This window comes from Nannospalax galili, unplaced genomic scaffold, assembly GCF_000622305.1.
Source record: "Nannospalax galili isolate Female #2095 unplaced genomic scaffold, S.galili_v1.0 scaffold634, whole genome shotgun sequence".
Lineage (NCBI taxonomy): Eukaryota > Metazoa > Chordata > Mammalia > Rodentia > Spalacidae > Nannospalax > Nannospalax galili.
In genome coordinates, this window is record NW_008336853.1 from 942,370 (window position 1) to 964,497 (window position 22,128).

Below are 22,128 nucleotides of genomic sequence, written 5' to 3' on the forward strand. Positions count from 1 at the left end.
TTGATCAGCAGCACCAAATAAAACTGGGGGGTGGTGCATAATCTTAGCATTTTGGAGACAGAAACAGGAAGATCAGAAGTTCAAGGTCATCTTTTTTTTTTTTTTGAGACAGGAACTCACTATGTAGATCAGGCTGGCCTCAATCTCAAAGAGATCCACTGCCTCTTTCTCTCAAGTATTGGGATTAAAGATGTGTGCCATGCCTGGCTCCTTCAGTTACTTTTTTTTTTTTTTTTTGGTCTTTTTAAGACAGGGTCTCCCTGGCCTGGAACTCACTATGTAGACCAGGCTGGCCTTAAACTCACAGAGATCCGCTTGCCTCTGCCTCCCAAGTGCTGGGATTAAAGGTGTGCGCCACCATGCCTGGCCCCCTCCAGTTACTTTTAATCACAAAGTGAAAATTATGCTTTTACTTGTGGAACAATCAAAGGCCTTTCTTATCCAAATGGTTGATCTGAGTGAAGTCTCCAATGTCTGGTGCCATCTAATCACCGATGGCCAGTCTTGTAAAAAATGTGCCACTTAAACTCTCATTTACAAGGGGCCAAGGAACTAAATCCATGGACTGGGACTGTCACTCAGTGATAGAATGTTTGCCTAGCATGGTCAAGGTCCTGGGTTCAATCCCTAGTACCACCAACGAAACAAAAAGCATGCTAAACTGAGTATGTTGACTTGTGCCTGTAATCTCAACACTAGGGAATCTGAGGCAGGAGAATGGCATGAATTTTTGAATAGCCTGAGCTAAATAATGCATTTCAGATCAGCCTGGATTATAACGTGAGACCTGTTTCAACACATACACACACACAGAATGACATCAAGAAGAAATACCATCAGAAATTCAGGAAGCTGGGCTTCTGCAGGACATGAGCTGTCTCTTTAAAGGTCATTGTGGGGAAAGAGGAGTCTGGCTTCTCAGTCATTCTGAAGTAGGAAATGGGAGGGGAAGATCATGTCTACCTCAAACAGACAAGTGTTGGATTCAGTGCCCATGGGGATTATCTTTGATAACAGATTTCTTCTGGGCAATAGCAAAATTTGTGGTTTTGCTTTTCAAAATTTGGCTCCTGCAAGACAAGAAGGAAGAAAATGGCCACAGAAGCTCATCCTGATCCAGATTTGAGGATGCGGAGGGCTGCCCAGAAACCTTTCCTGAAGACTGGGTTGAGAATGGGTCCAGTCAACCATCTATTGGCTGGTGGATAAGGAAGGTAAAGGTCTGCTCTGAGAAATGACTGGCTATGCATATTCATAGAAGGAAAGCCTTAGGAGTAGAGGTGGGCCATGCTGGACAGGAAGATGAAGGTATGTGTCCAAACAGGTATTGCTGTGTCCTCACAGACAAGTGAGATCATTTGGGAATTCCCTCTGTGGGGATCTGGCCCTACACGCAGTTCTATAGATGCCCAGTTTTCTGTGTGTGTGTGTGTGTGTGTGCGTGTGTGTGCGCGCGTGTGTATACACCCCTACATAGGTGTGTAGAGGCCAGAGGTCAGCAGCTGATGTCTTCTATTACTCCACATTATTATTATCGTGTGTATAATTGTGCATGATGTGTGTGGGGGGCATACATACCAAAGAGTGTATGTCAAGGGCAGAGGATAACTTTGTGGAGCTGGTTCTCTCCTTCCACCTTTACATGGGTTCTGGGGATGGAACTTGGGTCACCAGGCTTGCATGGCAAGAGCATATATATGTTGTTTTGTTTGAGACAGGTTCTCACTATGTAGCTCTGGCTAGCCTGGAACTCACCATGTAGACCAGGCTGGCCTTGAACTCACAGAAATCCACTTGTGTCTACCTCCTTAGTGCTGGGATTAAAGGCATGTACCACCATGTCTGGGAAAATATTTTTTATTTTATTTTATGTGTATAAGTGTTTTTGCCTGCATGTGTGTTAAGTGTACCACATGTGTACAGTGCCTGAGAAGGCCAGAAGAGGGCATTAGATCCTCTGGAACTGGAGTTATAGGTAGTTATGTGCTGCCATGTGGGTTCTGGGAACTGAACCTGAGTCTTCCTCAAGAGCAGTCAGTGCTCTTAACTGCTGAGCCATCTCTCTGGTCCCCCTCCACCTTATTTTTTGAGACAGTCTCTCACTGAACCCAGAGCTCACTGTTTTAACCAGACTGGCTGGCCAGTGAGCTCCCAGAATTCACCTGCCTCTGTCCCTGTGGGGTTACAGGAACATACCACCGCAACTAGCTTTTATATGGGTGCTGGTTCATATGCATGAATGGTAAGTGCTTTACTGATTGAGCTATCTCTGCAGTTAAGGTAGTTTTAATTAGTAAATATTTTTAAGTTGCAAACTCGACTCCATCTATTTTTCTATTGCTGTTGTTTGGGTTTTGAGACAGGGTCTCCCTGTTGCCTCAGCTGGCCTGGAACTCACTATGTAGACCAGGCTGGCCTCAATCTCACAGAGACCCACCTGCCTTTGCCTCCTGAGTGTTGGGATCAAAAGCATGCACCACCATGCCTGACTTGACTCCTCATCTAAAACTGTGATCCTGAAGAAAATAAAGGATGCATTGTTTTTTAAAGTTGGGGCTGGAAAGATGATTGTGCAGTGATTAAAAGCCCTTTCCTTCTCTTGAAGAGAGCACTAAGGTTTAGCACCCACATGGTAGCTTTCAACTGTCTGTAGCTCCAGTTACAGGGGATCCAGTATCCTCTCCTGGCCACCACCAGTACCAGGCATATACATGGTGCAGGCAAAACACACATACATGTGAAATAAAAAGAAATTTAAAAAGTCAATATGGGGGATGGAGAGATGGCTCAGTGGTTAAGAACACTGGTTGTTCTTGCAGAAGACCCAGGTTCAAATCCCAGCACCCACATGGAAGCTAACAATTGTCTGTAACTCCAGTCCCAGGGGATCCGACAGCCTCTTCTGACCTCCGTGGGCATTGCATGGCACAGGTGCACTTACCTACATGTAGGCGATACACAAATACACATAAAATAAAAATAAAAAATAAAATATTTTTTAAAAAGTCAATATGGAGCTGAGCATGGTGGTGCACACCTTTAATCCCAGCACCCAGGAGGCAGAGGCAGGTGGATTTCTGTGAGTTCTAAGCCAACCTGATCTACATAATGAGTTCCAGGCCAGCTGGGGCTACAAGGAGACCCTGTGTCAACAGACCAAAAAATTTAAAAAAATTTAAGTCCATATGGAGAAGGAGACACGGTCAAATGCAGAAGGCGACATGAACTAAACTTGAATTCAAAAGGAAACTGTTATGATGGACATGCTGGGACAGGTGAAAAAAATGTAAACATGGACTGAGTCACGGCTATTTAACGGACACATTATTGTTAACTTCCTCAGGTGTGATCAGATTTTGAGATGGCTGATGTGTGGAGTTTTTCTCTGGAGATTATGCTGGAGTAGAGGAGTGAAATCTCAGGCTAATACAACTTTAATTTTTTTTAAATTTTTTAAATTTTTTTTTGGTCTTTTTGAGACAGGGTCACCCTGTAGCTCTAGCTGACCTGGAACTCACTATGTAGACCAGGCTGGCCTTGAACTTAGAGATCTGCCTGCCTCTGCCTCCCGAGTGCTGGGATTAAAGGCATGTGCCACCACGCCTGGCTTTTTTAAAAATATTAAAAAAATTTTATTATTTTTATTTTATGTGTATGAGTATATTGCTTGCATGTATGTGAGTGCACCTGTATCGTGCAATGCTGAGGAGGTCAGAAGAGGGCTTTGGATTCCCCTGGAACTGGAGTTAAAGACAGTTCGTAGCCGCTATGTGGGTGCTGGGAATTGAACCCGGGTCCTCTGCAAGAGCACTCAGTGCTTTTAACCACTGAGCCATCTCTCCAGCCCCAGCACAATTTTAATATAAATGAAATACATGAACACACAGGGCTGGGGGGATGGCTCAGTTGTTAGGGCCTGAGTTCCAGCCCCAGCAGCATGAAGTAGTGCATGTCTTCCATCCCAGTGTGGAGGCAGGAGGCAGAGACGAGTCCCTGGCAACCCACAGGCCAGCTAGCCTGCTGTTTGAATGAGAAAGGACAAACAAGAGACCCTTTCTTAGAGAAGGTGGAAGGCAAGGACCGACACCTGAGGTTGTCTCCTGACCGCCATACATGGGTGTGTAAACATACACACACTGGAGCACACACACACAGAGATTTAAAAAATGAACATGCCTAGCAGGGCGTGGTAGCACACGCCTTTAATCCCAGCACTCGGGAGGCAGAGGCAGGCGGATCTCTGTGAATTCAAGGCCAGCCTGGTCTACATATAGTGAGTTCCAGAACAGCTGGGGCTACAGGGAGACCTTGTCTCAAAAAGACCAAAAAAAACCCAAACACCCCCCCCCAAAAAAAAATGAACATGCCTGATGTGGGGGCACACACCTTTAATCTCAGAACCCAGGACCAATCTCTGTGAATTCCAGGCCAACCAGGGCTACATAGTGAGACTCTGTCTCAAAAACAAACAAACAAACAAACATATATATGCAAGTGTGGCAAAATGTTACTCAAAGATAGGTGGGGAAAAGGTTTTTTCCTTTTTTAATTGAATATTTGTGAATTTTATACAACGTATTTCGATCACACTTAGATCCCCTCCTCTATATGTATTTCCTTACTACCCTCACCCAATTTACTGTTTTTTGGTTTGTTTTTTTTTTTGCATTTTTGAGACAGGGTCTTCCTGTAGCCCCAGCTGGCCTGGAACTCAACATGTAGACCAGACTAGCCTGGAACTCACAGAGATCTGCCTGCCTGAGTGCTGGGATTAGAGTGTACCACCAAACCTGGCACTACTGTTTTTTTTTTTTCAGTCTTTCAAACCTTTTTTCTTTTTACTGTGTGTGTGTGTGTGTGTGTGTGTGTGTGTGTGTGTGTGTATGGTGTACACATGGTGTCCGTGTGTGGATGCACATATGTGTGGGTGAATGTGCACATGAACATGTGGGTGAGTGTGCATGTGGAGGCCTGAGGTTAATGTTAGGAACCATCTCCATCACGCTTTCACCTTACTCATTGAGGCAGGGTCTCTCAATCAAGCCCAGAGCTCCCTGATATAGGTAGTCTTGCTAGACAGCAGGTTCTGGGGATCCATCCCATTCCCACTTCTGGGACTATAGGCGGGTCGCCATGCTCACTCAGTATCTTAATGACATCTGGACTCTGGTCCTCTTGCTTGTGTGCCAAGCATTTCCACCACTGAACTAGCTCCTCAGTCCCTTTTTTCAATATATTTGCATGTTGAAAATGTTCAAAATAAAATGCTGGGAAGTAGAGGTCGAGAAGTTGGTGTGGTGGTGGTGCATGCCTATAATCCTAGCACTCAGGAGACTGAGACTTTGAGGCCAAACTGGACCACATAGCAAAACTGTCTTTTTTTTTTTATTTTTATCTTTTTGAAGCAGGGTCTCCCTGTAGCCCCAGCCCCAGCTGTTCTGGAACTCATTATGTACACCAGGCTGGCCTTGAACTCACAGAGATCTGCCTGCCTCTGCCTCCCGAGTGTTGGGACTACAGGCATGCGCCACTGTGCCCAGCACAAGCCTGTCTTTAAAACAAAAAAGTCGACAGTGAGTTCCAGGCCAGCTGGGGTGACAGGGTCTCCCTGTCTCCAAAAACTAAAAATAAACAAATGGATCTAAGATACACACAAAACAAAAAAGTCAGCACATCACTGAAGAAGTTAGCACAGTGAGTGTTGAACATCCAGGGTTCAAACTGTGAGCTCACAGTGAACAGGTGGTGTGTCTCATTCAGCTTGGAGCTCATTAAATACTTGTAAAATGAGCAAGTGATTGAACTATTGAAGTTTCATTTTTATTCTGTGTGTATGTGTGTGCTACGAGGGATAGAGCCCAGGACCTTATGCTTTCTAGGCAAGTGCTCTCCCACTGAGCTACATCCCCAGCCATTTATTTATTTATTTACTTATCTATTTGAGACAGCTTCTGAAGTTGCTTAGCCTCACCTCAGACTTCCTACATAGTCCATGCAGGTCTTGAACTTGTAATCCTCCTACCTTAACTTCCCAAGTAGCTAGGTGTGGTTCAGCAAACTCTGTGGTTATTTTATTTTTATAAAATTAATGTGTAGGGCCAGCGAAATGGCTCAACAGGTAAAAGCACTTGCTGTGCAAGCCTAGTGACCTGGGGATGGAACCCAAGGTACAAGGAGAGAATTGATTCCACAAAGTTGTCCTCTGACCTCCATGTGCACTCACACTGTGACATGTGTGACCACACGCAAATGTACACACACACACCATACACACATGCTAAATAATTACAAAAAAACATGTAGGGGCAGATAAAAGCAGTAGCTGTGTAAGCCTGATGAACTGAGTTTGGTCCACAGAAACTACATAAAAAACCAGATGCAGTGGCCCACATATGTAATTCTAGCATCCCTATGGCAAGGTAGGAGGTGGAGACAGAATGGCCCTGAAGCTTGAGGACCAGCTAGCCTGCAGTATGTGGCACAACAGCAAGAGACCCTGCCTCAATGAGAGGCAAGAACCAACTCCTGAAAGATGTCCTCTGACACACACACACACACACACACGTCAAACTCCTATTTTCCAGGGTGGATTGAGTGCTTACTGGAGTGGTTCACTTCCACAGTGGAGTCCAACGCCCTCTTCTGACCTCAGAGTGCACTTACATACATGCAGGCAATACACTCATACACATAGAAAATAATAAAATATTAAATCAAGGCATACCTCTCTTGGGCCCCTCCCACTCTCAGTTCTTTTCTCTTTAGTAAATCTACCTTTTCTCTGCTTAAAAACAAACAAGGAACTAGTGGCCTCACAGAAATTTCGACCTTGCTGTGGGCGCCTGGAGATCATGTGACATGGCAGAGCTGTGGTGAAGCTGTGTGACTGGGGCTGACCAGAGCCTGGTGGGAGTGAGGAGACTGGTGGCGCCACCCCTGGGAGCATGTGGCAGGGTGAGGGACGAGGGCTTGAACCGAGGCAGTAATGGAGATGGAGGCTAGGTTTCTGAGGTGTGAAATGGAGGGAAGTGCAGGTTGCCAGCAGAGCTGTGGGGCTGAGGAACTGTGATGGCAGTGCTACCCAAGATTTGAGCCACAGGAAGGGGACAGAAGTTATGTGGGTGGGGTGGAGTGTGGACAGAGATGCTTGGACAGATTAAATTCACCTTTTGAGCAGACACCAGTCAGGAACAACTTTGGGCCCGAGTGCTCTAGACACCTAATCTCCACAGGAACCATCCCCAACAGGACTAAGGTTTGGCCGTTACCGTTTTACACCAAAGTATAACATTCCGAGGCCCTGGGCTGGGGGCTGGAGAGATGGCTTGGCGGTTAAGAGCACTGCCTGCTCTCGCAGAGGACCTGGGTTCGGTTTTCGGCAGCCACATGGCAGATAACGACTATCCAGTTCCAGGGGATCTGACACCCTCTTCTGACTTCCATGGGCATTGCACAACATGGGTGCACTTACATACATGCGGGCAATACACTCATACACACAGAATAAAAATAATAAAATATTTAAAACTCTGGTCCAAGCCGGGCGTGGTGGCGCACGCCTTTAATCCGAGCACTCAGGAAGCAGAGGCAGGTGGATCTCTGTGAGTTCAAGGCCAGCCTGGCCCGGGGGGGGTAAAAAAAAAAAAAAAAAAAAAAAAAAAAAAAAAAAAAAAAAAAAAAAAAAAGACCAAAACACAAACAAACAAACAAACAAAAACCCTGGTCCAACTCACAGGGCTGGGAATGTTAATTTCTGCTTGGGATTGTGTGGGCCCTAGCGTACACTGTGGCAGTCACAGCTTGAACTAGGTGGCACAATGGTGAGGGGGAGGTACCCACAAGACATCCAGGGTCTCATAGCCAAAGATCCATGCTGAGGGTTGGGGATATAGCTCACTTGGTAGTACAATTTGTCCAGCATGTATGAAGCTCTGGGTTCAAGTCCTAGCACCACATAAACAATGTGCTAGTGCACACCTGCGATCCCAGCACTTGGGAGGCAGAAGAGAACAGGAGCTTGAGGGTTGCCTTGATGAGATCCTGTCTTTTAAAAAAAAAAAAGATTCTTGATGGGGACGTGGTTAACACCCCAATCCTGCTGATCTCATTTCTAGTTTGTTTCTTTCCTCAGTTTAAAGCAGTTAACAGCTGCCACTAGTTGGGTATGGTGGCAAAGGCAGGTGGATCTCTGAGTTCGGGGCCAGCCTGGTCTACATAGTGAATTCCAGGTCAGCTAGGGTCACAAAGAGACCTTGCCTGTGCTGGATGGCTTTAGTTGTCAACCTGACACACCTGGGTAGAGGGAGCCTCAATTGGGGAATTGCCTCCATTGGGCTGGCCTTGACCATGTCTGTGGGGGATCTTCTTGAATTTTGAGTGATGTTGGAGGGCCCAGCCCACTGTGGGCAGTGCTACCCTGGGGCAGGTGGTCCTTTATTTTATAAGAAAGCAGGCTGAGCTTTCTTATAAAATATAGGTCAGGGGAGCAAGCCAGTAAGCAGCGATCCTCCATGGCCTGTGCTCCAGCTCCTGCCTCTGGGTAACTGACCCAGGAGATGTAAGCCAAAGTTGGTATTGGTCAGTGTTTTGTCATAGCAATGGAGAAACAAACTAGAACAGAAGTGTCTGAAAAAAGAAACATACAAATACAATTCATAAAGCTCTTGTATTACTGTCTCACTGATTCCACATGACCACCTTATGAAGCGTCACTGCTGCGGCTTGACTCAGACCACATGCTGGACTGTAGGCCCAAGAAGCCAGTGCCCTTTCACTGCATCTCCCTGGGTCACCTTCTACAGACCTTGTCCTCAGCTAATAAAGGCGCTGCCTGCTAGAGGCTGCAGGGTATGAGGTCTTTCTTCATCAAGGTTGCAGAGTCCTGTCAAGGAGAGGAAGGGTGAGTGTGACTCAGTTTTTATATTAGGGACCTAATGGGCAGAGTGTGTCAGTCCTCAGATCACACAGCAAATGCCAGCCAGTTTCAGAACCACCTTCCTGAGTCTCTGCTGATGCCATGTTAGCGGCAGGACTCTTCACAGCCTGGCTTCCTTCTCTGACACTCAGCTCCTCCGCTGCAGTGGGAGGAGCTGCCAAAGGGCATGAACGGCAAATTCTCCTTTCTAGAATCTTGGTTTGGTGAACCTGTTTTGGGGCCCCAAGAACAGCCGAGTAGCCACTGGTGTTACCCAGGGCTGCTGCTGGGCAGAGATAACAAGAGAGGAAGGGTGGGGAGACAGAAGCCCTCACAAGAGCAGGGCTCTCACAGAAACAATGAGTGGCGGTCTGGCCAGAGCAGGAGGTGATTCATCTCCCCCACTGTGTGGATCCTGCTGGCCACACTCACTGGGCAACAAGGGACTGGGGCAGACTTGGCCAGGTGCCCATGCCTTGCTCGGTCCCTGTGCAGGTTGGGAATCACATCCTAGCCCTCTGGTACCTGGCCTGAGTTCAAATGCCTGGGTATGTATCAGAAGCAGTGTGGGGAGTGTTTAACTGCACCCAAGAGAGCAGAGGCCTGGGCTCTTGCCTGAGAAGCTGCTGAGATCTAGTTTCGGGATCAGGGAAGCAGACTACAGGAAGGGGTGTGTGTCTAGCCCCCTCCTTAGGGTCCCACATGCCATGCCAAAAAGCATATGCTGGGAATGACCACGGTGGTTTCCTGGGCTGCTCCTCTGGGCTGTGCCAACAGCTTTTGTTCATCCTGAGGCAACAAGTCCTGACTGAGAAGATGGAGGGCACTTTGAGCTTCACATACGCTTGAAGACAGCACAGGAGAGACCAGTGCACCTGACGTGCCAGGATCGAAGAATGCAGTACTTTTAATTGGGTGAGATTCCAAGAGTGTGTGGACAGAACCTGTCCACTGCACCCCAATGTCTCTGCTGCACTGTTTTTCTGGTTGGAATGCCACAGGGGCTCCTCTCAGAAGGCATCTGTGGAGCAGAGCCCAGTCCTGAGATATACAAAGTTGCGCCTGCCAGAGGGCAAAACATCACCAGGCCACATAGTCCTGTCCAGTCCTGAGGTGTCCTCTGGTCACTGCTTGGCCTTCTTCACAATGGTGCCCACGGCAGAGATGACAGTGGTCTTAGAGCCACTGGCACTAGTGGTGACAGTGACAACCGCTGGCAGGGTGGCTGTGGTGGTAAGAATGGTGGGCTGTGCGATTGTGGTCACTGGGATGGCAGAGTCCCACTTACTCTTTCTCTTCTGGGCATCTGGAGATAATGCAAGAGAGAAGTCAAGATCAAAGCAGGACCCCACCCCCGACCCCTGATTCCCCCCGGAAGCCACCCGAGCCCTCTTTCCCAGTAGGCAGAGGTGGGCTTGGAAAAGAACTGGGAGGTTTCTGGTCCAGGAAGCCCTAGGGCAGCTAGTCAGCTGAGGCGTACCCTGGGATCTGAGGCTGACCTTGGGCAGAGACCTGCCTCAGACAAACCCAGGAACCCTCACTCTATCTGGTATGGCCCCAAAGTTCAACAGTATGGGAACTTGGACAAGCTGCCTGTACCTGCAACAGCTGTGCTGGCAGTAGTCGTGGTGGTGGCTGTGGCGTTGGTAGTAGTGCCTTTCTTCGTGCCCGTCACAAACTCAATCTGGATGGGAAGAGAGGACAATGAGATCAGTGCAGAGCTGTGTGTCCACTTCCTGTACTGTCTGCTCCAGGGGACAGCAGTTTGGCATTACACAAAGGAGGCACTGAAAACCACCTTGGCTGGGAGCATCCGGGGGAGGGAGAGGGGCCTGAGACTGCCTGAAGGGGCTTTTACCACTCTTCAGAGCTCTCCCAACAGACGTGGGATCCCTCCCAGCATCACAGGTTTTTGCACATGCCCGGCACCCCGCCTGTGCTGCCCCCCCTCACATGTTCAAAACCAGCTGGCCAGGCCCCTCCTCCTCACACCCAGGAGGAGATGGTGCCACCTGTACAGGGGAAGGACAGCCTGGTCCCCAGGCACTGCAGACATGTCCCTGTAATAAGCCTGGAGTTTGGAAGGAAGAAGGAAAGAGAAAGGGAGATTCAGTCATGGGTTAAGACTAGAAACCCAGCTGGGTGTGGTGGCACATGCCTTTAATCCCAGCACTGGAGAGGCAGAGGCAAGTGGCTGTGAGTTCAGGCCAGCTTGGTCTACATAGTGAGTTCTGGGCTGGATCCTCCCTCAAATCCCCTTGCACCAGCTCCCATACTCCTGGTCTGCCAAACATGGCCTTGGGGAGGGTCAACAGCACATCCAGGCCCTGCAGTACCTCTGCCTAGAAGTGAAGAGGAGTGTCTTGTGTCTCACAGTCACTATGAGGTATTCAGCCCTAACCAGAGGAACTGGTGTCCTGATGCCCAGCTATCTGTCTTTGGGACTCTGGTCATAAAGGCACAAGATCTAGAGGATGACATTTGAATCTTAAGATTCAACTGATCCTCTTGAAGGATCCAGATCACACTTCTAGGGAAGAAATGGTGTTTAGTGGTCTAAAATGAGGGATTATGTGGCTATCAGACATGAGACCCATAGGGAAACACATAGGAGGGCTGAGCACAGAGGCCATGGACAGGGCTGCTTGGAGTCTCACCAGGCAACAAAGAGCAGGGGTGTGGGGAGCCTAGGACTCTTGGACTCGGCCAACAGGACCTGTGCACTCCAAACCTGCCCTTTCCATCCTGGGAGTCTACTGTCACTTACCTTGGTTCGCTCTTTTTTGGCCTTTTCCAGTTTGTCCATCTCAATCTTCTGGGCCTTGGCTACGGAGACAAGACAGGCTGTCACAAGGGATTCTGAGTAGTTTTTGACTAGGAGCCTCACTGTCCTGACTCTGCATTCTTCACACTGGCTTAAAGGCCCTCATGGGTTTGTCATTCTTTTGTTCTAGGTAAAATCAAGTGCTGACCAACATGGGCCTTGACCCCAAGGATCTGGGGGCTGCACATCCTGTCAGAAAGGCTCAGGTAATCCTGTACTTCAGAGTGAGGACTATCTTCCTACTGACCAAGAAAGTTGGAATTATGGAATTTATCTGAGATAATGGTAACTCAAAATAAGACAAAACTTGTGAAGGTCAAAACATACACATAATTAGGCAGGATCTGGTCTATAAGTTTCTGCCGTGAGACTAGAGATCGAGATCTAAAGGCTTAGACTCTGAAATTATTTCCAGTTCTCCATGCTGTGCTCTCACTGGCCATAAAACACAAATCTCTTCTGTCTGGGAGCTTTCTGGCTCCTACACCTCTCCAAACCTTAGTTCCAATAGCTTCTTCAACAGGGCCTCCCCAGCCTTATGGTCAGGTCAGGTGACCCTGTTTGCAAAGGCTCTCCACTGTACCCACAATTCTTCACATTAATTTAATAGTGATCAGTGTTAGAATACTGATTCAACCACCTGTCGTCTTTGCTATGATGGTCTTGTCAGTCAGTGATAGAGTGTCTTATTCAAGGTCAAGTCACCAGTAATCCCTTAGACACAGACTGATATAGGATCACTTAAATCACTGGCTGACTGACTGGAGAGATAGATGGGTGTGTGGTGAGTAAATAGAAGGCATGCTACCTAATGCCTCATAGTAGGAGTCCTCAGACCAGCCATGGGGGTCGAACATATCCTGAAAAAGAAAAGGTTAATTAAGCAAGAATCAACAGAGACTATCACATAACAAATGGCTAACCATGGACCTTTCTAGCCTGGAGCCCCAGCCCTCTCGAAAGTATAGAGATTCGGTCATCATCCCCGATTTCCAGCCACAGGACAGGCAGGAAGCTCATAAGAACACAGGATAAATGACACACTCGCTTAGCAACACCACCAGCTAGCTGGCAGTGGACCCATGCCTGGGTTCTAACTGGGCTGGCACCTCAATTAGACTATTTTAGAACAGGGGCTCAAACAATAGATAGGGCCTGTGCTCCTTAACTAGCACTGTTGCTCCATGGAACTTTCTGTGGCTCTAAGTCATATCCAATACAGCAAGCTCCATCACCTTCCAGCCTGTGTGGGGGACGCACCTTTGGGTAGTTGGTGCCTAGCTCATCAATGGCGCAGAACTGGATCAGTTTCTCGTAGATGCTGAAAAGAGAAGAGCACAAGCAGTGAGCAGGCTCTGGACTGGTCCTGCATCCCTGCATGAAATCTCAACCACTCTCAGAGCTGTGACAAAGAAGCCTTTAAACTCAGCTCACTTCTTCCAATGAAGCTTCCTGCTGAGAAGTCCGACCTCATGACTTCCGGCTCCTTACCCTCAACAGGTGGACTGTGGCTGGAGCCAGGACGAGGGAGTCAAGACGACAACTGTATGCTGGGCCTAATGCAGCTGTTCTTGGCTTTCAGTCAGCATGGCTAACTCAGACCCACATGATGACCAGGGTAGGTCCCCACTGTCACACACTGTTCTTTCTTGGGTGCGTTACTAGCCTAAGCATTCAACAGAATAAGACCCCCAAATAGTTCTGTCCCTAAAACCTTTTACCAAGAGGCAAAAATCAAGTTTTAGAGTTGGAAGAAGAGCCACAACAAGTAATCGCCTTGTTGAACTTCCTCCTTTGAGACCAGGGTGCTGACCAGAAGCCAGGCCTCCCTGGCTCCAGCTCAGGCCTCTCAGCCACCACTCCAGAGTGGTTCATACACTGCACCTGAATCTCACTGGCAAACTTCTGGCCAGTTAATACCGTTTGCTGTGTCTAGCAGGTTCCTAGTATAAGCAAAAGTCTGGGTGATAATCCCTTTGGGCTCAGGTGGGATTAAAGCTGGCCTCTCCTTAACACCTTCTGAGGTGAGCTTCCTGGTCCCTATTCAACATTAGTGAGTTAACTTGTCTGCAGGCTCATGGGAAACTCACCTGGGGTTCCGAAACTCTTTCTTCCTTTGGATGATGTAGTTCATGTCCATTCCCTCCTTTATCTTTCGCTCATAAAGCTTCTGGATCTTATCCTATGACGGAGAACAGAAGGAGCACATGACAGAAGCCTACCCACCTCCAACTCAGTCTGTGGCATGAACACAAGACCCTCAGAGCCATGTGAAGCCTGACTGCATGCATACTCTCACCTTCCACCCAGTCTCTGACCAGAGTTCAACAGATAGGCCCAAAGTGGTCAGTTTTCATTTCTGATTTCTCCCAACCTCCTCTAGATTATCAGTAGAGTGAATAGCAGATACGCCAAGTCAGAAGTCATCAGAAGGCAAGAAACAAGTCTACAAGTGGTTATCAACTCCAACCACCTAAAGAAGAGCTTAGGGTCAGCTGATGTGTGAGGGTGAAAGCTGGGTTTAAACTTCAACACAAGCTTGTCTTTTCTTTATCAGACCTGAGTCATAGGAGACCTAGGAAAGCGTTGTGTCACCTCAGCTGAAGGCAGGACTTTTTTTTCTTTTTGAGACAGGGTCTCCCTGTAGCCCCAGCCGTCATGGATTCACTATGGAGACCTGGCTGGCCTGGAACTCACAGAGATCTGCCTGCCTCTGCCTCCTGGGATTAAAGGCGTGTGCCACCACGCCCAGCCAGGAGTAGACTTTTTTGGAGCTGGTCTCACAAACTTTCTGCATATCTTTTGGTGGTAGTGCCTCATGCAGGCTAGGCACAGGCTGTATCACTGAGCTGTACCTTAGAATAGCCTTAAAATGTGTTTTGTTAGGTGGCTAGGAGATTGGCTCATGCCAATTCACTGAGGGCCACCATCAAGAGTCAAGAGCTAATCTCTCATCAAAACTCCCTCACAGCTGGGCGTGGTGGTACACGCCCGTAGTCCCAGCACTTGGGAAGCAGAGGTAGGCAGATCTCTGTGAGTTCAAGGCCAGCCTGATCTACACAGTGAGTTCTAGGACAGCTGGAACTTACAGGGAGATCCTGTTTCAAAACAAAAAACAAAAAAAACAAAACCTCCCTCACAGATCCCTGGCCTAGGAAAACAGGAGAACCACTGTCATGATCCAAGCTTACTGACTGTAGCCAGAGATACAGGTTTCCTCAGGAAAGGGATCCTGCCAGGCCCAAAGACACAATGCCTGTGGCAGATGGCATCAGTGTTGCCCAGTGCCAGTGAAGAGGCTCAGGGCAGGTTCTTCTCTGAGAAGAGTGGTCTGGTGCAGTGGTCCAACTCAAGAGCTAACTGCAGCCTCCCTGCTAGTAGAGAAGGAAAAGATCTGGGCACACTTCACCTGTAGGAGAAGGCAGGAAAGGCTAGAGATCACCTTAGCGACATGTCAGATGGGGCCCATTCTCCTGGTAAGAAGGTCAAATCCTTCTGCTGAAAGGAGTAAGGAAGTGGGCTGGTAGAAACAATTACCAGGGAAGAGAGGCTGACAGGGACAAGCTGCTTTCCTAGGTGCTGCCTCCTCCAGGGTACTGGAGGGAGACCTTACCTAGGAGGCTCAGCAGCATGAGAACCCCTCTTATAGCTGACTTGGCTGGGGCTCCAGGGTCATCAGGAAGAATTTGCCATTTGTTTAAATGCCATGGTTTCTACCCCTAGGAGGATCGAAAAAGAAGATTCTGAACCTAAGGGCTGAGTGGCTGTTTGGTTTTGTCTAGCAGGCCTCTGGAGTTATCTAAACCTAAGGGCTGAGTGGCTGGTCGGGTCTGTCTAGCAGGCCTCCGGAGTTGTCCTCACAGGCTTGCACTTGTCTGGCATGGAGGGTGACGCCATCCTGAGGGGTGATGGGGAGGGAGGCAGACGACTCAGCAAAGGGAGGAGACTTCCGGAAAGGAAGAAAATCTGTGCTGTGCCCCTAGCCGACACTGGCCCTCCTGGCCGGCTGCATTCCTCAGCCATAGGCCTCATTAGTCACCCATCCGTTCGGGTGGTGCCCTGGGCTTGTTGTATAGCAGGAGCACCCAGAAGAAGCTGTGGGATCAAAGGCAGAGCAGGTGGATTGGGTCCATGACTATGTAGCCATGGCCAACCTGCCCTATTGTTAGTCCCACTCACAGGGAAACCTACAAAGGAACAAGGAGAAATAACCACATGGGCTAAAATCTCAGCCATATTGAGGTCCTCTTTCCCAGGGAGCAATTTCACATGTGAACAGTTCCAGTTCCTTGGGCTTTTAAAACCTCAGGTTGGATCTGAACGCAGGAAGCTACTGAATAAGAAGTACAAGGATAGGAGTTTTATGCATTTAAATGCTGTGTTTGCTCTTCTGTAACTGATTTTACGTTCTGATGAGTCCTCAGATATTTTTTTCTTTTTAGCAAAGTTCTCTCTGAGAAGCTCCTCTGGCTCAGCTAGGTTGTAGAGAAGAGGTATATTACTTTGTTACAACTTAGGACCTCACTGAGGGCCCAAGATGGACAGCACGTGGCAGGTGTGGCAGTGGGTGCCATTCCTGGGATCTGGTTAAGACGTGGGTTCCTGTCTACCTGGCAGCTTCACTGACTTGGTCCCTTTCCTTGCCATGGCCTCTGATGGTTATGACATAACCAGACTATGGAACCCAGACCATTTCATCCACATAGGCCTTAGCAGCCAGGCCTTGTACTTACTTGCAAGTGATTTGAACATCTGCCAGGGGGTTCCGGTGGGATCTTGATTTCATCAGGTGACATGTTACGGACCCTTTCAGAAAAAGAGGCTGTTGAAAAAACAGAGGGGAAATTTTATAGGTGAGGGTATAAAAGCAGGGGACATAAAACACAAGCACATAAAACATTTTCAGAGAGGGATACATGCTGTGAAAACAATGAAGCAGGGTGGTCAGGTATGGCCTCTTGGAGAATGTTACCTGAGTTGAGATCAAATGGTCAGGAAGAGCCCGCCATGTGCCAACCTGGGAGAAGGGGAAGTTCAGGTAGAGGGTACAGATGTAAATAACACATGCTACCAAGCTCCAGTGACTAACGACTAAGGAACAAGCATGTCTAGTGATCTGCTGGGAAGTATTTGACAATCAGTTGGCACCACAATGTAAAGCGTTTGTCATTTCTGCAGTATAAATTCTCCTGCCCTGTTAATCATAATCTCAAATTGCCAACACAGAATACTCTGAACCCAGGGCTGGAGGAGACATGTATCAGCTCACAGCGAAAGCCAAGTCCAGCCTCCCACAGGGTAGTCCCTAAAACATCTCTCCTAAGACTTGAAGTCAGAGCTACTTGGTGCCGTTCTTGTCTGGGGATGATCTGCCTAGGCTGTAGCCTAGGAGAGGTTCTGTTTAGGTTTCCCAATGTTTTGGATCCCAAACTGCTAGTTAGTGCCTAAAGAAACTTTAACAAAAGGCCTGATTCTGATGTGAAGAATCACAACTCCCAAGGATAGTTCCCTCAGAGATTAGCCACTGCCTACCCAAGCCTCGCCCCCTCTCTCCTCACTCCCTACTCTGTAGCCTCTGGTCACCCTGGGACTTCAGAGTCTTGCTCTGGACCACAAAGACAATGTACTGTTTGTTGTAAGACTGTGTTCTTTGAAACATTCTTTCATGAAAAGGACCATACAGTGAGCAAATAGTGGATAGAACAGGGTGGGGCAGGGGAAGGGAAAGAATGAACGAGCCACCATCAATAGCATCCAGCTAAGTACTCATTGGGGACCTACTGTGTACTAGGACCTGAGCTCAGCTATTTCTTAGAGAAGCTCTTTAGGGCTGATGGGTACCTACGTGGAGGGTGCTGCAGTGACACAGCTTTCCTGGTCGCCTGCCCCAAGGCTGGATTTTTTTTTTTGGTCTTTTTGAGACAGGTTCTTCCTGTAGCCCCAGCTGACCTGGAACTTGCTATGTAGACCAGGCTAGCCTTGAACTCACAAAGATCCTCCTGCCTCTGCCTCCCAAATGCTGAGGTTAAAGGTGTGTGCCACCACATCCAGCTTCAAGGCCGTTTTTTTTTTTTTTAATTTTTTTTTTTGTCTTTTTGAGACAGGGTCTCCCTGTAGCTCCAGCTGTCCTGGAACTCACTATGTAAACCAGGCTGGCCTTGAATTCAGAAAGATCCACTTGCCTCTGCTTCCCAAGTGCTGGGATTAAAGGCGTGCGCCACCACACCATGCCTTTATTATTTTTATTTTATGTGTATGTGTGTACTGCCTTCGTGTAGGTAACTTGCACCCATGTCATGCAATGCCCATGGAGGTCAGAAGAGGCCATCAGATCCCCTGGAACTGGAGTTACGGACAGTTGTTAGCTGCCATGCGGGTGCTGGGATTTGAACTCGGGTCTTCTGCAAGAACAACAAGTGTTCTTAACCGCTGAGCCATCTCTCCAGCCCCAAGGCTGGATTTTTGAAAAACAAGATTTATTTTATTTTAAAAAATTATGTGTATGTCTGTGTGTGGGTCTGTGCTTGTGTGAGTGCAGGTGCTCTCAGATTCCAGAAGGAGTTGGGAGTCCCCTGGAGCTGGAGTTACATTAAAGTTGTGAGCAGTCTGAAATAGGTGCTGGGAACTGAATTTATGTCCTCTTCAAGAGCAGCAAGCACTTTTAAGTGCTCAGTCATCTCTCTAGCCGCACCCCCCTTTAAATTTCAGATCTCAAGGGATTTGAAGGGGAGGGGGGAGAGAGAGAGAGAGAGAGAGAGAGAGAGAGAGAGAGAGAGAGAGAGAGAGAGAGAGAGAGAACACAAGACAGAGAGAGAGAGAGAGAGACCCTCATGTAGATCTCAAGCTTGGGCTTGAGTGACTCTCCTGCCTTGGCCTGATTAGCTAGGACTACAAATGTGTTCTGTTCCACTCAGCTTAGGTTAATATTTTCTTAGCAGATAAGGCTTTGATCTCTGTGTTTTAGTTTTACCATCACTGTGCTGAGCAAGGCTGGGTATAAGGTTCGCAAGACCCAAAGGCCTTAAAGACTCTGCCGGCTCTGCTGCTGTGGTCCCACATGGAGGCCAGGGCTCAAGCCCAAGGCTTAAAACACAAGTACGTGTGCTGGTTTTCAGTACCATCAGTAGTAGATTGTAACTGGACACACCCTAAGGACAGACTGGGCGACATAGATCAAAGGTCCTGCTGTGGGTCTGAGATGCAACTGCAGCCTACACCTCCTCTATGCCCAGCACCTTTCTGCTGTCTCCTGACCCTCAAAGTAAAGACACCACCAGTTCTGGCTGGAGTTCAAGCCACACCTTGACTTTTCTCCTCCTCTGAGCTCAAGGATAGGCAGAAGTTTCAGGCCAGAGCTTAAACAGGCTATAGGGGCTAGTTCAGAGTGGAAGCAACTGGAAAGAGCTGGTCCTGGCATTTTGTGATCATTAGTAACAAAAGCAAGAAAGCCTTGGCAGGTGCTGGGCACATAAAGAAGGAGGGTTAAGCTCTTCTCTGGGCTGGAGAGGGTATGTGTGCATGTGACAGGGAGACAAAGGGTGCCCTTTGGCATTTGCCAGGAAAGCTTTTTAAAAAAACAGGGTGTGATACTGTTGCCATAGCAATCCCCCACCCTCTGGAGCATAATTGGTAGACAGTATAACAGAAGGAGGGAACCCCTTTGGAACTGCAGGGGTATGTGTGTGTGGGTGGAGGGTAGTAATTGACAAGAAAGGGGACATTCTGGAAAACAGAAGTTTACTGCAGATTTCAGAAGTAATTTTTCAGTGATTCTCTTTCCTACATTCCAGAATAAAGCCAATGTAGAACGTTATCAGTCCCATGTATCTTTCTTGGAGCAGCCAGAGCCCCAAATCATTTTCCCAGGAAATCTGTCAAGCAGTGTATCCACAGACACTTGGGGGCAGTACCTATGTCTGTAGCTGCTGCTTGGGGGGGGCAGGGGCGGGGCCTACATTTAAGATTGGAGAAGCTTGTTGTCATACCCTATGCATGCCTCTATCTGAACACATCTTCAGTATCCATGGCTACCAGGTAGGAATCTGAGCAGAGTAGTCTCATGGACTTAGACTATGGCAGGGAAGAGAGCAGGAGAAGCAAGCCTAGGGGTTTATGGATGTCTGCAGGATACTTGAGGGGCAGTGGGCAGGAAGCAGAAGGTGTTTCCAGCTCCTGAGTGAACCAGAGAACCCACCTGGACTGGACTGCTCCAGGCACCTGTTGGGGAAGGGTGGGGTTAGGGGGTCTGGACAGCACAGCTCTGGAGACACTCTGAATTAGCCTCTTGGTTTTTGCTGGTTCTTTTAAAGGTGGGGTAGGTCTACACAAATGGTAATATTTCCCACACTAGGGGAGCAGCTTGCATCCTGACACCTGGAGTAGTTAACTAAAGGAGCTGAGTTTGGGCAGAGGGGCTAACAAAGATATCACCACTGGAAGCTACTCTGCACTAAAGTAATGACATCTTCAGAAGAGGACCTGACCTACCATCATCTACTCCTCAGTGAGAAAAGAGGATCAAACCTATGTGGCTGAAAGATGTACTTGTGTCCCTTATAAGGGAGCACATAAACAGACTGTGTGGCCTACAGTGAGACGCTCCTGAGACAAAGACAGAAACAAAAAGGAGAATGGAGATGTTCAATAACGTGGGTCTCTAAAGCATCAGGCCAAGAAAGGAAGCCAGATAGGAAAACTGATCTACACCTGGAGTTCTCAACTTGGGGTGATGCTGCTCCCTAAGTGGACACCCAGCAATGTCTGGAGAGATACTGTTATTTCACATGGAGGAAGGAAAAGAAAGTGCTTGTGGTATGCAGGTGGTAGCGAACAATTTTGGGGTTAAACATGCAGCAATGCCCAGGATGGCCCTCTCAACAGGGAGAGATCTAGCTCAAGAGTCAATGGACCCTAATTTCTATGAAACTGTAAAAACAGACAACGCTAATTCACCAAATGGCACACTTAAAACGGGCAATTCGTACTCTATGAATTATACCTCAATAAAGCCATTTTTAAAACATCGCACAGAGGTTGGGTGTGATAGCATCTACTTGTAATATCAGGTCTTCGGGACGCTAAGGAAGACCTGAGTTCAAAACCAACTTGGGCAACATACAGATATCTTGTCTGAAAAAAAAAAAGACCCAAACACGAAACAGAAAAAGTGCCAAGTCCACGTTGGCGATGGAAGAAGTCTGGGGCCGAGCTGACTGATTGGCTGGTACCCACACACATTCCACCATTCGCTTGACACTGCTGGAATGAGTGAAGGGGAGGGCATTGCTGTGCCTGTTCATGGACAGGCTGCTCTCTGACCTCCAGCCTCAAAGTTTCTCAGAAGTAAACAACAGAGTTTGAAGGGACCCGGAGGGAAGAGGCTGCAGCTCCCACCATACCTGGCCTTGTGGATCACCTGTTAGAGACAGGCCTACTTTCTATTAGACGTGGTTTCCTAGTAGATGTGGACCTTGCCTCCCCTGCCCTTGAAGCCAACTGTCAGATCCCAACATTGTTATTTTCTAAAGAACAAACTCTAAGGTTTAAGAAAACCCCGATCTTTACAGGATTTGAAAGACCTGATCTCCATCTACCAGGGAACCCAAGGATTAAGGCAGAGTCCTCATGGTCCTGTCTAACTGGTCTGCAGAAGATAAATACAACAATTCCTAGCACTTTAGAAAACCAGAATGAGCTCTTACCTGACCCCAACAAAAGAACAGGTGGGAGGGGCACTGGAGGAGCTCTTTTAGGCTAACTCTGAGCTCTGAACAACCCCCGCCCCCTCCTCTTCCTCCCCTGGTGGCTGGACAAATGAGCTCTGAGTAGGCGCTGCAGGTGTCTTTTGGAAGCAGAACCAAATAAAGTAGATTAGTAGAACATCCAGGGGGACCACGTAAGGGCTGTAATAGAGAAGATTTGACCTGTAAAGAGGTCAGGAACTTCCCTTGGCTGGGGCTTTTGGAGCTGTTACAAAGTCAATGGCCAAACTTAAGGAGCTGAGTGGCTTTATAAAGGGATTAAGAGGCTGGGGGTTGGCACAGGGCGTGGATGGTATGTAGTTTTCCAGAAGTGGCTCTGTTCCTCCAAAGTCACCAAGGGCACCAATATGCCAAGGCTGTGAGGCATGTTCCTGCCTGGGGACAAAGCAGAGTGCCAGCAGAGCTCCATGCCGACTCCCCGAACAACATGAATAAGCTAGTGGAGGGGGAGGAGGGGTACAAAGAGAGAAAGGTTGGGCGCAGGGCACAGTGGAAGAAGCAAAGACTAAGATGAGCTCCCAGCTGAGGGGGCCTTGGACGCCCTCTTAACAACACTGGCAACTAGCCAAAGCCCAGCAAATGCACAAAGAATGCAATTTTCAAAGAACTACTGCCTGGAGGACTCACCC

The 22,128-nt window shown here is 48.1% G+C and overlaps 1 protein-coding gene across 2 annotated transcripts in view; it reads right to left on the reverse strand.

Annotated features, from left to right (window-relative positions):
- Window positions 1-8,646: 8,646 nt before the first annotated feature.
- Sap30bp (SAP30 binding protein) overlaps window positions 8,647-22,128 on the reverse strand; it is a 40,199-nt gene continuing 26,717 nt past the window's right edge. Inside the window, exons 5-11 of one of the 2 annotated variants that reach the window (XM_008831388.2) lie at window positions 16,472-16,560; window positions 13,829-13,920; window positions 12,999-13,059; window positions 12,547-12,598; window positions 11,682-11,740; window positions 10,514-10,598; window positions 8,647-10,220 (exon numbers count right to left, since the gene is read on the reverse strand). In XM_008831388.2, coding sequence (XP_008829610.1) covers window positions 10,039-10,220; window positions 10,514-10,598; window positions 11,682-11,740; window positions 12,547-12,598; window positions 12,999-13,059; window positions 13,829-13,920; window positions 16,472-16,560 — 620 coding nt within the window. In that variant the 3' untranslated portion in view covers window positions 8,647-10,038. The remainder of the gene's footprint in view (window positions 10,221-10,513; window positions 10,599-11,681; window positions 11,741-12,546; window positions 12,599-12,998; window positions 13,060-13,828; window positions 13,921-16,471; window positions 16,561-22,128) is intronic. The other variant, XM_008831389.3, reaches the window with a different exon arrangement.